Source organism: Sapajus apella, unplaced genomic scaffold (genome assembly GCF_009761245.1).
Source record: "Sapajus apella isolate SASKATOON/1434 unplaced genomic scaffold, GSC_monkey_1.0 scaffold12, whole genome shotgun sequence".
Lineage (NCBI taxonomy): Eukaryota > Metazoa > Chordata > Mammalia > Primates > Cebidae > Sapajus > Sapajus apella.
In genome coordinates this window covers 24,960,794-24,975,889 of record NW_022436952.1, presented here as the reverse complement: position 1 = coordinate 24,975,889, position 15,096 = coordinate 24,960,794, and the positions used below count along the sequence as shown (strand labels likewise).

The 15,096-nt window shown below is 50.6% G+C and overlaps 1 protein-coding gene and 7 non-coding genes across 12 annotated transcripts; 1 reads left to right on the top strand and 7 right to left on the bottom strand.

Annotated features, from left to right (window-relative positions):
* Positions 1-1,273: 1,273 nt before the first annotated feature.
* TRNAW-CCA lies at positions 1,274-1,345 on the bottom strand. The gene has a single exon. It is a non-coding gene; the product is annotated as a tRNA-Trp (tRNA).
* A 634-nt stretch (positions 1,346-1,979) lies between these two features.
* Positions 1,980-2,051, top strand: TRNAG-UCC. The gene has a single exon. It is a non-coding gene; the product is annotated as a tRNA-Gly (tRNA).
* Positions 2,052-2,730: 679 nt separating this feature from the next.
* Positions 2,731-2,802, bottom strand: TRNAD-GUC. The gene has a single exon. It is a non-coding gene; the product is annotated as a tRNA-Asp (tRNA).
* Positions 2,803-3,346: 544 nt separating this feature from the next.
* Positions 3,347-3,418, bottom strand: TRNAP-CGG. The gene has a single exon. It is a non-coding gene; the product is annotated as a tRNA-Pro (tRNA).
* A 4,004-nt stretch (positions 3,419-7,422) lies between these two features.
* On the bottom strand, positions 7,423-7,496 carry TRNAT-AGU. The gene has a single exon. It is a non-coding gene; the product is annotated as a tRNA-Thr (tRNA).
* Positions 7,497-7,787: 291 nt separating this feature from the next.
* TRNAS-AGA lies at positions 7,788-7,869 on the bottom strand. The gene has a single exon. It is a non-coding gene; the product is annotated as a tRNA-Ser (tRNA).
* A 281-nt stretch (positions 7,870-8,150) lies between these two features.
* TRNAI-AAU lies at positions 8,151-8,224 on the bottom strand. The gene has a single exon. It is a non-coding gene; the product is annotated as a tRNA-Ile (tRNA).
* Positions 8,225-9,583: 1,359 nt separating this feature from the next.
* On the bottom strand, positions 9,584-14,940 carry CTC1 (CST telomere replication complex component 1). Of its 5 annotated transcripts, XM_032280357.1 has the most exons (13): positions 14,647-14,909; positions 14,106-14,220; positions 13,648-13,972; positions 13,471-13,560; positions 13,021-13,214; positions 12,325-12,413; positions 12,056-12,230; positions 11,659-11,736; positions 11,067-11,211; positions 10,911-10,975; positions 10,487-10,652; positions 10,265-10,391; positions 9,584-10,092 (listed from the first exon to the last, which is right to left on the bottom strand). In XM_032280357.1, the coding sequence occupies exons 2-13, from the start codon at positions 14,135-14,137 to the stop codon at positions 9,953-9,955; spliced, it is 1,626 nt and encodes a 541-aa protein (XP_032136248.1). In that variant the 5' UTR covers positions 14,138-14,220; positions 14,647-14,909; the 3' UTR covers positions 9,584-9,952. The 5 variants fall into 5 exon arrangements, with proteins under 5 accessions (XP_032136248.1, XP_032136244.1, XP_032136246.1 ...); XM_032280353.1 differs by having other exon boundaries at positions 14,106-14,909; XM_032280355.1 differs by lacking the exons at positions 10,911-10,975; positions 11,067-11,211 and having other exon boundaries at positions 14,106-14,908.
* Positions 14,941-15,096: the final 156 nt, after the last annotated feature.

Genomic DNA, 15,096 nt, shown 5'->3' with positions numbered 1-15,096 from the left:
GGCTAGGGTGCAATGGCGCGATCTCGGCTCACCGCAACCTCCACCTCCTGGGTTCAGGCAATTCTCCTGCCTCAGCCTCCTGAGTAGCTGGGATTACAGGCACGCGCCACCATGCCCAGCTAATTTTTTGTATTTTTAGTGGAGACAGGGTTTCACTATGTTGGCCAGGCTGGTCTGGAACTCCTGATCTTGTGATCTACCTGCCCCGGCCTCCCAAAGTGCTGAGATTACAGGCGTGAGTCACCGCCTCTGGGCTATACATGTTGATTTTTAAACTTTTATTTATTTATTTATTTATTTATTTAGAGACAGAGTCTTACTCTGTCACCCAGGTTGGAGTGCAGTGGTGCAATCTCACCTCACCTCTGCCTCCTGGGTTCATGCGATTCCTGCCTCATTCAGCCTCCGGAGTAGCTGGGATTAAAGGCATGTGCCCTCAGTACCAGCTAATTTTTATATTTTTGGTAGAGACCTTGTTGGCCAGGCCAGTCTCCACCTACTGACCTCAGTGATTCTCTTTCCTTGGCCTCCCAAAGTGCTGGGATTACATGCGTGAGCCACCGCGCCCGGCGCAACTCTCTCTTGAGAACACCAGCACTCCATTTTCACAGGTACACACTTTTCACTTTACCATAAATCTCCATGCTTTCGCTTTAATTTTATTTCTTTATTTTTAATTCTCATTCTATTACAGGCGTGTATTACAGGCATAGCGCCCGGTCACAGAGCCTGACCCGTACTTTCACTTTTAAAATTCTTTAAAATAATTTTTGTAAACCTTTTTTTTTTTGGGGGGACAGTCTCACTCTCTCGCCCAGGCTGTAGTGCAGTGGCGCCATCTCGGCTCACTGCAACCTCCACCTCCTGGGTTCCAGCAATTCTTTGCCTCAACCCACCGAGTAGCTGGGACTACAGGTACCCGCCACCACGCCTGGCTAATTTTTTGCATTTTTAGTAAAGACGGTTTCACCATCTTGGTCAGGCTGGTCTGGAACTCCTGATCTCGTGATCTACCCGCCTCGGCCTCCCAAAGTGCTGGGATTACAGGCGTGAACCACTGCGCCCGGCCTAAAACAAAAATTCTTCAAAAATTTTTCATATAACCTCCGGGAAATACTACGTAGTGTTGAAAGTCTAGGCTTTTTGTTGTAGCCAACTTTAGAATAATGTACATCTTTGTCTCATCCCCCTCGTATCCTTTGACGGAGAAGGCTATTTCTGCTATCCCGAAAAATGTCATCGTAAGCCTGTTTAGGGAAAACAGCGGCTAGCTTGACCCCGACGTGATTTGAACACGCAACCTTCTGATCTGGAGTCAGACGCGCTACCGTTGCGCCACGAGGCCTGCCCGGTTACCCTGTTTGAGGGGTCTCTTGAACAGATCCACTGTCAGCAATAAGCGGGGGAGTTTTCCCTTGAGGCCCCACCTTTAAGATTTGTTAGTGCTTTTCTCCGAGGCACCAGCGGGCGGGATGTGGGCGCACGTATATAGGAATTAAATTCATCCTCTGGGTAAATAATGAAGAGAAGCAAATTGTATTTATGCGCATTTAACTTAAGGTCCAATTCCTTAACTTGAAACACATTGAGTTCATTGAGCCCACTCTGCAGATGATAAGTGAATTTTATGTGAGTAGGACTGTTTTTTCCTGGAGATGATAAATCATCATGATGTTGCTGCAGTTCTCCCCCAACCCCCAGACAGATCTTAGACCTAATCCTAGCTCTGCCGGTGACTCAGCTTCTCTGGACCTTGGTTTACTCGTCTGCAGGCTGGGCATAACCCTACAGGCTCATGTGGGGTGGATGGCCAGCACTAGCGGTGAAGATCACTACACGTGCGCGCTGGGCAGAGGACAGCAGCCTTTACTTTTACTTCCATCTCGCTGATGCTGGTTCCCTGGCTTGACACGGGTCCAACCTGACTCATCCCAACCAAGCTCAGGTATGAAAGCTAGGGAAAAAAAAGTACCATCCAAGCGTTGGTGGTATAGTGGTGAGCATAGCTGCCTTCCAAGCAGTTGACCCGGGTTCGATTCCCGGCCAACGCAGGCGTGTTTTTTTTCCTCTTCCTTCTTGTGTTCTCTGGGCCCCTGCATCGTTGAAGGTTTTTGTGAGATCTTCCTGAGGAACCTTCCTCTCCGAAAGGACCCGCTCTCGGCTTCACCCGCGACCCCGGCCAGACCACCGCGTTCCTGGCGGATACGCCCTGCAAGCCCTTCCAGGCGAGAGCAAGGGTCGGAATCTCGGCCCGGAGTTGCCTACTATGCCCGGACCACGGTGGGAACCTACAAAAAGCAGGGAGACGAAAGGAAAGAAAAACCCAGGCTCTACACCCCGGACTGCTGAGGGCCAAAGCTGCTCGCCTAGGTTCAAGCGGAGACTGGAAATGAACACTTCCGTCAAGGAGGGAGCAAGCTAGGAGGACAACTCTGAGCGCGGATTACGCTGGCTGTGTGTTTTCTGCTGTTTCCCATCTGTGTTTTCTAAGCTATCGTCAGCGAACATGTCTAATGAACATACTGAGCGGAGGAAATATTGGCCACTTTAGGCACACGTTTGAAATTCAAATTCCTTGAAGTAAAGTGGAAACTTTGAATGCGAGCTCGAGAGGCAGGGCAAACTTTGCTCCTCTTCTCCTTTCCCTGTTTTATACCTCCATCCCAGGAGCCAGGACGGATTTAATAGATTTAACGCAAAAAGGTTGAAGTTTCAAAAGCTACTAAGACTCTCCCCGTCGGGGAATCGAACCCCGGTCTCCCGCGTGACAAGCGGGGATACTCACCACTATACTAACGAGGAATAATCCATACAGCTCTATTGCCAAATCCTTGATCTGGGACTCTACACTGGGCATGCTGACAGTAGGCTTCCTAGGGGTTCTTTTTTCCCACCACGGAGAAATTGTATGTGTATTTCAGGCACCAATCGTCAGATGGAGTGACCGAAAGAGACAGAATGCCTCCGGGGCTCCAGAGAACCAAGTTCTGACAATTCCTGGGCTCTCTCCAACACACCCGAATAGATTCGACCTGGGTCATTCTACCACCTGTCATCCACAACTATAGGTTGATGGGTGTCAATCAAACCGAAACCAGGTTGTGGTGGCCGAGTCGAGGCACCAAGCAAGAAGTCAAGAAACAGAAAGCGTCCTGCACAAGTCTGAGCGTGCCTCCTCTCTTCCTCACATGCCAAGCGAATCTGGGGACCAAGATTCTTTTTGCTACCCCGGTGCCACAAAAGATCTTACTGCACACTAATGACTTCCAGTTAAGCCGTCCACAGCGCTGGTTAGGTAACACACACCCCGAAGACACTCTCGTTTCAGCAAAACGCAAAGGAGGGAGGGCTCGTCCGGGATTTGAACCCGGGACCTCTCGCACCCGAAGCGAGAATCATACCCCTAGACCAACGAGCCGACGTATAAGTGCTGCCGCGGACAGCCTTAGAGGTCGTCCCAGGCTTGGTGTAGTCCCGGGTCCATTACGCGTGGTGGAACGATCCTGGCGCGCGCTCAGGGACCAGCCGCCCCCAAGCCGAGTACTCGTAAGCCATGGGTCTGGGAATGTCTTGGCTCCGGGACTTGAGCTACGACTCCTCCCAGGAAATAGCGTTGAGGAAGTGGGAGGGAGTGGCCTCGGCCTCGCCCCCGTGCCGCCTTGCAGGGCTCCTTTTAACACTCGGGTTCCTGCTATGTCAGTTCCTATGGTCACTGACTCGGTGCCATTCTGTAACCTGGGATTTTGACACTTCCACCTCTGCCTGTGGTCCTCGGACCTAGCCCGTCGTTGCAGAGCTTAGTAGAGAAGCCGTGGAGTTGCTTGCTTTCTGGACGGGCCGGAGATAGTTAATGAGCCCTGAAATCACTAAGGGGAACAGCAGTTCCTGTGTCTTGTCTATTCTCCTGGGCAGAAGAGCAGGGCAAATCCCGGGCCAAACCCGTCGATAGCCCATGGGCTCCCCAGACCGCGTGGCAGTACCCGGACAAGGGACAGAGGGAATGATTTCTGGGGCACAGAAGACCCACGGAGGGCGTTATTGAGCTGAGTCACTGCTGGGGGACAGGGTTTCCAACCTGCAGTGGGGCGGGGCACCAGGCCAGGGGACTAGTCTCAGGGCTTCCGGATTGTAAGATCTGGTTACCACTACTCTCTCGTCTAACCTCTGCTCTCCAGTCCCCTCCTAGAATGGCCTAGAAGGAGACCCTCCTGCCAGCCTCCTAAGACCCCCAGAAGGCTCTGAGGCAAGTGGCTGCATGAATGTGGTCTAAGGCCTGTAGACCCGGCTTGGGATTTAGCAGTGTCCCCAGGGCTGCCCAGTGAGCCTCTAGACTCTTAATACACTCACCATGCTGCTCTTACTCGGTAGCTGCGCAGCAAGATCTGGTGGAGTCAGTAGCAGACCAGGTGACCTGCCTTCCCTCAGCTCAGTGCCTGTTCTGGGGAGTCCTCCCAGGGGGGTTCTGGCCTGCATCGGCCCTGGACCAGCCTGGTAGCATCTCTGGAACCATTTTGTTCTACACCCCAGTTGTGCGATTTGTGGGGCCAGGCCGTTCCTAATGCCCAACCCATAAATATGTTGCTGAGGCCTTCAGTGAAGGATTCAACTCCTGTCTGTCCTTTCCCAGGCGTCCCTGGACAGACAGTGGGGAAGGGCAGCAGAAGTCAGCCCAGCTTTCCCATTAGTGTCCCAAGTCTTTGAGATGGCCAAAGAGGTTCTCAGGGCTGATCTGGCATCTCCTCCCCCATCCCCACCCTTTTTTACTTCCTGTCTCCCTCCCCTTGGACCCTAGCTTTCTCTGCAAAATAATCGTCGCCTCTTTCTTACCTGGTCTCAGGCACTTAATCTCTGAAGAAGGGGAGGCCTAAATCCTTTATGACCCTTGTGAAAGCTATGGCCCCTCTTCCTAGAATGTATACAATCCAGGGAGTTCACAAATACCCTGAAATCTCATCAACACACCCCACTGCTATTTATTTTTTCCTCAAAGAAGTGGCTGCATACATAGACCTTCACTTCTTTGAGGAGAACTAAGACAAAAACAGCTGATCATTTTTCTTTTTCTTTTTTTTGAGATGGAGCTGCATTCTTCTTGCTCAGACTTGAATGCAATGACACAATCTCAGTTCACTGCAACCTTTGCCTCCCAGGTTCAAGCTATTCTCCTTCCTCAGCCTCCCAAGTAGCTGAGATTACAGGCATGTGCACCACACCCGGCTAATTTTGTATTTTCAGTAGAGACCAGGTTTCTATTATGTTGGTCCTGCTGGTCTCAAACTCCTGACCTTAGGTGATCCACCCATCTCAGCCTCCCAAAGTGCTGGGATTACAGGTGTGAGCCACCGCACCCAGCCACTGATCATTGTTTAAACTTTAGTGGAACTATTTTCCTTTTTTGTCTTTTGGAAACGAAGCAGTAGCCCAGGCTGGAGTGCAGTGGTGCAATCTCAGTTCACTGCAGCCTCTGCCTCTTAGAGGCCTGGCTAATTTTTGTAGAGGCGAGGTTTCACCATGTTGGCCTGGCTGGTCTCGAACTACTGGACCTCAAGTGATCCTCCCACCTTGGCTGGGATTACAGGCGTCAGCCACCATACCCGACACTACTTTACATTTTAACAGGAGTCAAAGCTCAACAGTGAAAGATTGAGTTCTGAGGTTTAACTTTGGACACTCACACTTTGATTGAAAGGGTGAGAAGATATCCTTGGTGAATTTGAGGTGGTGGCACTCACCCCACAACAATTCCCTAAAGGAGAATTCTGGCATCAACCCAAATTTTTCTCTCTTCAGACTCCACATCCCATCTGTTACTGAGTCCTATTTTTTTTTTTTAATCCTAAACATGTCTTGATCTCTTCCTGCAATTGCCTTGGTGCAGGCCTTTGACATTTCTATAACCAGCCCCTCTCCCCCAACATGTCACTTCCTTCCCTCTACCAATATAAACTCCAGTGAGGCAGAACTTTTCATTTGTTTCCTGCTGTATTCTCAGAGCCCAGAACAAGACCTGTGACATAGTAGTTGTTTTAATGGAACATTTGGCAAGTTTCTTTCTTTGTTTTTGAGCTGGAGTCTCATTCTGTCACCCAGGCTGGAGTGCAGTGGTGCAATCTCGGCTCACTGCAACGTCCGCCTCCTGGGTTCAAGCAATTCTCATGCCTCAGCCTCCCAAGTAGCTTGGACTACAGGCGTGTGCCACCATGCATCTGGCTAATTTTTTGTATTTTTAGTAGAGACGAGGTTTTACTAAGTTAGCCAGGCTGGTCTCAAACTCCTGACCTCATGATCCAACCACCTTGGCCTCCCAAAGTGCTGGGATTACAGGGGTGAGCCACCGCACCCGGCCATATATGGCAAGTTTCTACATGGTGTTTCAGACTTAGCTGATCACCCTCTACCCTTGGGCCAGATGAGATTCCATTTCTCCCTGTTCTTACAGTGCTCTTAGTGCTGGGAAGGGGACCGTGTCTTGTTCATTTGGTTCTGCATGGGCTCCAACCCAGTGCTTGGCACAAGCATGGTCTCAGCAGTTCTGCATCAATGGCTTGACCTGGAGGTAGCAATTCCTTTAAGCTATTTGCTCATCTTCCAAGGTGGTTCATGGGCCAATGGATGGTGTCTAGAGCTTCCTATCTTCCAAGGAGGTTTAGGTCCAGCCAAGAGCCCACAGATCCTATTTCTCGCCTTCTCTCCTGCATTTACTTCTACCTTAACCAGCCTGGCTTTAGTGCTCCAGAAATGCGTCCTGCCCTTCCACACCAGGATTCCTGGGGACTCCTGACGCTTTCCTGGCCTCTGTCCACACGGCCTCAGCCCTTCCGCACCCTCCTGCAGGAAACCTGGTGCCAGGCCAGGCCAGCTGGATCCTTGCTTACTCCTTACCCTAACATCCCCGCTCATGGAGAGGGATGGAGGTGACTGAATGTGAAAGGCCAGTTAGAAGACCGCATGTAGAAGCCGCACCAAATTTTACATACTGTATATGTAAATACATATTATTTATATTATATACCATATGTATAATATAAAATTATGAGCTGCCAAATCCAAAGAAATACAATGAAGGGCCAAACAAAACAAAGTGGCTCAGGTTCTAGGGTACATCCTAGGGTGGGGAAAGAGGCCTGGAGGGTGGGTGGGCCCTTCCAAGGGTGGGCAGTGGCCGGACCCAGTCCACCTGCAACAGTGGGGTGTGGCATCAGCTGGGCAAAGGACCCTTAGGCCTATGCAGCATTTCTGCCCCAGTTAGAGAACCAGCTTTTAGAGTGGTGATCTCATGGGAGTGGCGGCTCGACTCAGCAGGAAATGTGGGTGCTCTGAGAGCAGAATGGAAACTCTTTCGTGTTCTGATACAAAAGCAATTCGTGAATCTATTAAAGGATGCAGATTTAACCAAAAATTTATGCTGTTTCAGCTGAATAAAGGCACCGCTGGGATTCGAACCCAGGATCTCCTGTTTACTAGACAGGCGCTTTAACCAACTAAGCCACGGCGCCAAAGCTGCCCCAAAGGCTTCTGAAACTCATCTACAAGAATATAATGCTGTGAACCCAGCTTTTCCAGAACCTCCCAGAAATAATTTGGTATATCAACTGGGTCTTGCATCACTGTTTCATTCCTGAGACTTTTTTCAATGTTGAAAGAAGTGAATCACAGATTTCAAGCCTAAATCATAGACTTCAAATCAAATCCTCAATTCTAGAATTCCTAGATGAGAGATTTGGAGGGTGCTGAATGGATCATCCCGTCCTGGAGAAGAGAAATATGGAAACTGAAGAAAAATGACACGTAGTCGGCAGGATTCGAACCTGCGCGGGGAGACCCCAATGGATTTCTAGTCCATCGCCTTAACCACTCGGCCACGACTACAAGGCCTCTGCTTATACTTTCATCTGATGCCTTTCTTACTTCTCTTGACTGACAAACCTCTCCCTCCAACAATGCGCGCTCAGGGAGGAAAAGACGCGGGCACCACACAGGAACTTTCCTTTCACTCGGGGTGCTCAGACTCCTCCCTTTCAAGCCTTCGGGAGCGCCAGTGATTCAGGCAATAGGAAGCAGTGGGTGCGATGTAATTGTTTCCAGAAAGCAAGTGGCCCCGGGCAGAAACTTTTAACAGCAGGAGGTTAGAAAACAAAATACCTGCCTTTTGGCCCGTACGGGGATCGAACCCGCGACCTTGGCGTTATTAGCACCACGCTCTAACCAACTGAGCTAACCGGCCAGCTGTGAAGAAAGCTCTCTCGAATCTTAATATATGGTATTTCCACTATAAAAACAGTATAACTACCCACAAACATGTTTAACCATGATTCAAAAGCTTCCCAAACAAGAAGGAACCCCAACAGCCAGGAAGAAATGCCCTCCCAGTAGCTCTGAAAGATGTGCCTCAGCTCATCTTTCCACCTCTCCTCCTGTCGAACAGCTCCCAGTAAAGAAATGTGGGAACACCAGCCAAATGCATCGGTATCTCCAAACAATTGCTCCTAGATCCCCTAACTCTGTGATTGAGACTTGAGTATCTTCAGGTCTCATGTTATGTTGATCAAGGATCCGCCTTAGGCCTAGCTCCTGGGAAGCTTACAGGGCTAACCCTTTCCTGGGGCCCTATAGCACAGGCACCAGGCTTCCTCACCTGCCCTTCCTCGCGCTTGGCACTTGCCCCCTCCCTCCCCGCCACACCATCTTTGTGCTCAGGAACACCTCTAGGCGCTCACACTTGACTCCTGCAGGGCCCAACCTTACTGACCGAGACCATCATAGCCATGTTCTCTACCTTGCCGCCAACCCCCCAATTTACTTCCTTTACAGACTTTGGTATCATTTCTTCTGCTGGACTGAGAGGGGAGATCCTCTCCCCATCTCCCTCCTCCAAGGCTCTACCTCCTCCCTCTGGATGAAAGGAGGGTAAAGAGAAAAAATACCAAAGAGCTTGAATTCATGGTCAGGCAACTTGCTGACGCCACTGACCAGGCCATAAAGAGGCCCAAGGACTGGGAAAATGACTCCTTTTTCTGTTTCCAGTGTCTCTGCTATCTATAAACCTTGAAAGAGTTGAAAAGAATGTATCACTATCAGCCGGAGCCGGGCACTGGGTCACGTCCTCGTTTGCATGACCTAGGCCCCTCCTGTAAATACCTCTGCCAAATAATAATTTACTTCCTTTATCTTTTCGTAAGCTTCCTCCCCTGCCTGTTCCCGCTCACGCTGCATATGAACTAGCATATCAATGAAACCAAAGGTTGCGAGGTCAAACGTCCAGCCAATGGACAATAATACAGTTTCACCTCTGCTCCCCCTGTAGAGTTGTAAGCCCTTAAAAAGGGAAAGCAGCTGCTTCTCAGGGAGCTCAGTGAATAGGGCTATAGCCCCCAGAAGCTCCTGGCCGAATAAAAAGCCACCTCCTTTCTCAGTTCGGTGTTTGAGAGGTTTGTTCCCTGCTGATCCTGCTATAGGACCAGAAGCTCTTCTCTTCCAAATCACTTTCCACCTTTGGCCCTGGTGGCAAAGGACTGAAATGATGGTGAGTGACTGGTGGATGACTAGGTGTCAGGAGGCCCGGGGCCCCAGAGATGAGAACCAGTGAGAAACGACACCAGAGTTTCACTGCAGGTCAATGCTGTCAGCATCAACCCCATGGCGAGCAAGTCTTTTGTTCCCTTAGCTCCTGCCACAAAAGCAGAACCCAGGTGCTCAGAACTGCCTGTGAGTGCGGGTGCCTTGTCCCCAGTCAGAGGAAATATCAACAGTGCCATGATTTCCTGTTTCCACAATTTCATCAAGGCAGGCTGGCACCAGAATACCAAAGAAGGGAAATTAAAGTGGAGTAGCGGTTTGTGAATCAAGGGATCTGGAGTCCTGGTTCAATCACAGAGCAAGTAGGGGGAAGAGCCAGGACCGAGGCCTTCAGGTTTTCAGCAAGAAGGGAAGAACTCTCAGGCCATCCTTGCAGTCAACAGGAGGAGGCAAGGACCCCCCGAGAGCTGGAGTGCTCTGACTCTCGGATAGAAAGGCACGACAATCGGAGCCTGGGGTGCACGTGAGTCAGGAAAGGGAGCTCTCCACACTGGAATCGCTGTAGCCGAGGAGGTTCTAAGGTGGAAAGAGAGGAAAAACATATGTCTCAGGCATGTGGCTTTTAGTTCCCACCCACCGTTCACCTCCCTAACTCCAGAAATTCCCCATCCGTCCCTCATCCCTCTTCCTCCCAGGGACGCATCTATCTATCTGTACCACCATGATCCAACCCCATCTCCAACCTTACCTAATGGGACGATCTTAGAGGGTTTCCTTTCCAGCTCAAAGGAAAGCACAATAGGACGGAGGACAGATGGGCTAGTACAAAGTGTCCAGAGGAAGACGGTCATGGGCTCATCAACCCTGGCTGAGGACTAGAAAGAGAAACTCAAGGTTAACTAGCTCCTAAACCCTCTGCCAAAGCCCAGGAATCTGGGTATTGAGCCCCTATCTCCCAGTCACATCACACCTCAAGTTGGGCTCCAGGCCCTGCAAACTGCAACAATACTCTGCCTGGCACTCGGACGCACTCTAGGAGGGAGGTCCACTCACTAGGACACAGCCCTAGTGCTGCTGCCACATGGTGATTCCTGCAGGTCACCACGGCTTCAGCAGTCCCATCCTCCACCAGGAGCCTATGGGGAGCAGGAGGAAATAAAAACTCCTATAGCAACCCAGGTCGCCAACACCCTAGACCCAACATGCCTCCCTCCCTGCTCTTTGCAGTCTTTGGTTCAAAGACCTAGGAGCTTACCCTCATTCATTCGTTCAGAAAAATATGTGTTAAGCAAGTCTCGCGAGCCAGGAATTATGCTAACGTAGAAATCGCAGACAGACCAAGCGGTCTACTAAGGAAATAAATGGCATCATGGGCACCCGCTTTGTGCTCTCACCTGATGATGGCCTGGCTTACAGATGTCTGTGTAGGGCAAGTGGAGCCCTGGCGAGTGCACTTTCCCTGGGATGAAGACAGTGGTTGAAAAAGTCCTCTTGGTCCCATCACATCCCTTTGGCACTCCCTACCCAGGTCAGCCCGTTCCTTCCCTTACCTGGGGGCAGATGCTGGTACAATAAGCACACACCCAGAAGAGCTGAAGGCTGAAGACAGAGACAATATGGCAAGAGGTAGTGCCCTGGAATGGGGTCTGGCCACCCTGCAGAAGTTCAGCCAGGTAGATGGGGGACGGGGGAACGCTAAATAAATAGACAGAGACGGGTCAAGAAACAGAACAGGCAAAGGGGTTCTGAAAGTAGGGTGGGTCTAGAAGGACTCAGAAGGCATCAGGATGGGGACAGCACTGGGTTCCATGCTGTCCTAGAAGCCCCATCCCCCACCCTCATTTTGATTCCTGATCTCTGACAGTCATTGGTTATTTTTCAGGTTGGAACACCATGATGTTAGCCAAGAAATATTTCCATGTTAGACTGAAAAGGCTTCAAAAGCCTAGGACACTAAATGATTCTGGGGGCAATGACAGGTATAGAGCATTTTTTATTCGGGGTAGAGGAACTCCTCTGACTCAACATATCTTGTTGGGATTGCAGAAGGCTATAGCGATGGCAAAAGCTCCAGAACCGGGGTCATGTGGGAGATGCAGATGTGAAGGCCAGAAGTTCAGGGGTTGGGGTCTGGGCACTGACCTGACGGTGGTCTCAGGGGGAAAACTCAGGACCTGCACATAAGTGGATGTCCGGAAACAACAATAAACATTGTGGGATCTGCAGGCAGAAGAGGAATAGTGAGTGACAGGAAGACAAGTCAAATTGGAGTAGAAGCTGTGACGCAGAGATCAGGCACCACAGACTGGCCACTCCCAGTGAGGGGCATACCCTGGCCATGGCCCTACCAAAGCTAGAGGAAGACTAGGAGGAGGACTAGCCTGTAACACCTCGTGAGAGTACTGGGCACAGATGGCAGACTGATATACAGAAAGCTGTATGAAAGAGAAGGGGTCATGCAGCGTAGGTAAGCGGGGGTAAGCATTATAGAGAGCCACATCAGCAGTGAGAGGAGGCAGGTTACACTACTCATCTTCACCTGGAAACCCTTTTCTCCAGCTGGCTGAAGTGGACCCGGGCTCCTGGAAGGAGTCCTAGTAAAGGAGGCAAGTGTGGGTCTTCGATATATACGTCCAGGTGAGGGGGGAATTCACAGTCAGAGGTCTCAAGAGCGACAGTTAGCTTCACACACCTTCTCACGGCCCCCGTGTTCCCTAGAGAAGGAAGGTGGGTGTCAGTGGGATTTGTGAAGTCCACGAGGTCCCATCACTCTATTTCATACCTTCCCCACAAAGGAAGGATCTTTACCTGGCTTCATCCAGAGAGAGGCTGGAAGGGGTTCACATAGTGTCCGGAACAAAATCTCAGCAGAGAACGACACCAGGGAATCTGTGAAACTGAATGGTCAGGGCAATACACTGAGAATGGCGGCACAAGAAAACATAGAATGGAGAGTCAGATCAAAGGCAGAAAATGGAGCTAAAGTATCTGCTAGAACTTAATAGATAAAGTCCTAAAAAACACTGAGCTCTGCCAGATTGCACCCTAAGAGTAACAGGGCCTATGGGAGAAAAAGGATTGTGGCAGATCATTCAAAACCTGCACAAGGTGGCTCTCACCCTAATCCCAGCACTTTGGGAGGCTGAGGTGGGCGGATCACTTAAGGTTAGGAGTTGGAGACCAGCCTGGCCAAGATGGTGAAACCCTGTCTCTACTAAAAACACAAAAACATTAGCTGGGTGTGGTGGCATGCGCCTATAATCCCAGCTACTTGGGAGGCTGAGGCAGAAGAATCCTCGGCAGTGGTTTCACTGAGCCGAGATCAGGCCACTGTACTCCAGCCTAGGCAACAGAAATGAGACTCCGTCTCAAAAAACAAACAAACACAACAATAACAACAAAAGAAATACCTGCTGCAGCAGAGAATGAACTCTTCACCATACCCAGCTAGCTTGGGAAAAGAGAGAGTGGCCAAATTAATCAGAGGGGCTGGTGGACATTTACTTGCCACTGAGCAGGTCGGTCAGTGAGGATTCAGGCAATGCCTTGTTTGTATCCAGTACATCTTGGATGTCCGGGGAGCTCTCAAGCTCCAGAGTCCAATTGTCCTGGACAGTGAGGCCAGGTGCACAGCCAGCCAACTCCAGAGGACGCTGAGACATGTAGGATGACCCATCCTTCTCAAACAACATTGGCGTCTGCACGGAAATGGGAAGAGAACCGCCTATGAGTGTGTACTAGTCTAAGGGGAGGTTCACAAAACACTGTGGCCCAATTTTGTTCTTTCTGGAACACTAAGAAGGAAGTGTGTCGATACACACAGGCTTTTTGGTGTATCTAAATCCAGCCTTCTTCCAGAAGGCCTAGAGAATGACCAGGCACTGGCACACCCTCTTTAGACCCCAACCTCAAAAAAGCTTTCTGGGGAAAGGTATGATGAAGTAGGGCACTCACAGCGGGGCCAGGAGCTATGAGTCGGTACACTTGCCCTGGGTGCAAGAACTCAAACCAGCGGACTGAAGAGCCAAAGAAACTGAGGCGAACCTGTGAGGATGGAGAGCAGAGTGCTGAGGTCCCAGCCAGAGGCTCAGGGCACAGGTCAGGTCCTGGGTCCCTAGAGTTCCAGTTTACCTTCTGATCCTTGTCGTCATTTCCCTGGGGCTCGGGCAGCCCCCATCCAGTCTCTTCCTTCCTCTGGGTGCCCCCAAGCCAGCTCCCCGACACATAGAAACTGAGGGTGGGCTTGGGCACCTCTGGACTTGCTCCTGGGGAGACACAAATATTCCGCTTCATGAGGGCCTCCTTGTGGCAGAGCAAGAATAGCCGGCTCTGTCCTAGGTGGGGTCCCTCTGAGCTGGTGGGATCTGTCTGAGGTGGTGAGGGTGTGGCTGAATGAAGGAAGGGTCTGGGCACAGGCAGGATCAGGGCATCAGCCAGATAGAACTGGACATAGACTCTGTGGGGAGAGAAAAGGAATAGATTTCTTAGTGATGCAGGCATTGGGTATTTTGGGCCCCAGGGTCCCACTCCTTTTGCCAGGCCCTTCCTTCCCCCCAGACTCAGGACAACCATGACCCCAAGGAGCTGACCTGGCCTGCTGCTTCTGGATGAAGCCTGGCATGCTCAGCTCCTTCCAGGAAGGGAAGCTGCTTCTCACGTCCCTCTCTATGATCAACTGAAACCTCTCTGCCCGCACCAGGCAGCCTAGAGGAAGAAAGTTTTCCATTTGACAAGAAAAGGGACCTGTGGTGTGGGTTGTGAGGCAGACCACCCTACAGGTCTCATTGCCCACCCCAGACCAGAGCTGCTGCCTTAACAGGGAAGCCCACACCTGAACCCCCCACCTTAGAGGGGTGACACCTTCTCTCCAAACTAAGAATGTAGGAGACACAGTTGTAATCCTGCAGTGCATGTTAGGAGCTATGGTGGAGAAATGCATGCTGGCAATTCTGGCCGGGGGTGCTCTTGTCCCTGTTCTCTGCCTGCCATTCCAGTCTCCCAAAAGTTGTTGATCAACCTGTGTCAATCCAGCATCCCTAGTAAATCCCAGCAGATGTTTCCTCCCAGGCTCCCCTGGTTGTGAGAACCACCACCCCACCACCATCTTCTTTCCACATCTGAACTCCAAACCTATCAGCCGTGGGTCATTGAGGGGTTGAGAGTACTTGGCCAGGAGCAGGCAGGGCAGGGAACCACTTTGGTCCCTAAGTTGTAGACAACCTTTATGAGATGAAGCCACCAGAACCCCAAGTAAAACCTGCAGGAAGATGAAGGCTGAGTTAGCAAATGTTTATTCAGCAAATACTGAGCATCTACTATTTGCCAGATGCTGTATTACATGGCAAAGCTACAAAGTGAACAAGAAAGACACATCTCTGACTTCAAAGAACTTATATTCGAGTGGGGAAGACACACACGCGCACACACACACATACACACACACACACACGCGCGCGTTCGCACATTTAATGGGAGAAGAGAAAGAGCACAAATAGAGGTTACAGGTAATAGGCCACGTGGGATCTCATAGGACACAACGAGATGTTTGATTTTCCTTTTTTTTTTTTTTTTTTTTTTTTG

Bases quoted from the DNA above. Each gene is read 5' to 3' on its own strand.
- CTC1 (XM_032280353.1), bottom strand. From the start codon at position 14,620: ATGGTGGTGGGGTGGTGGTTCTCACAACCAGGGGAGCCTGGGAGGAAA. The intron at 11,737-12,055 runs GTGAAGATGAGT...TTCTGCCTGCAG, and splicing joins CTGGAGAAAAGGGTTTCCAG to ATCCCACAATGTTTATTGTT. The intron at 10,392-10,486 runs GTGTGATGTGAC...TTCTCTTTCTAG, and splicing joins GGCCTGGAGCCCAACTTGAG to TCCTCAGCCAGGGTTGATGA.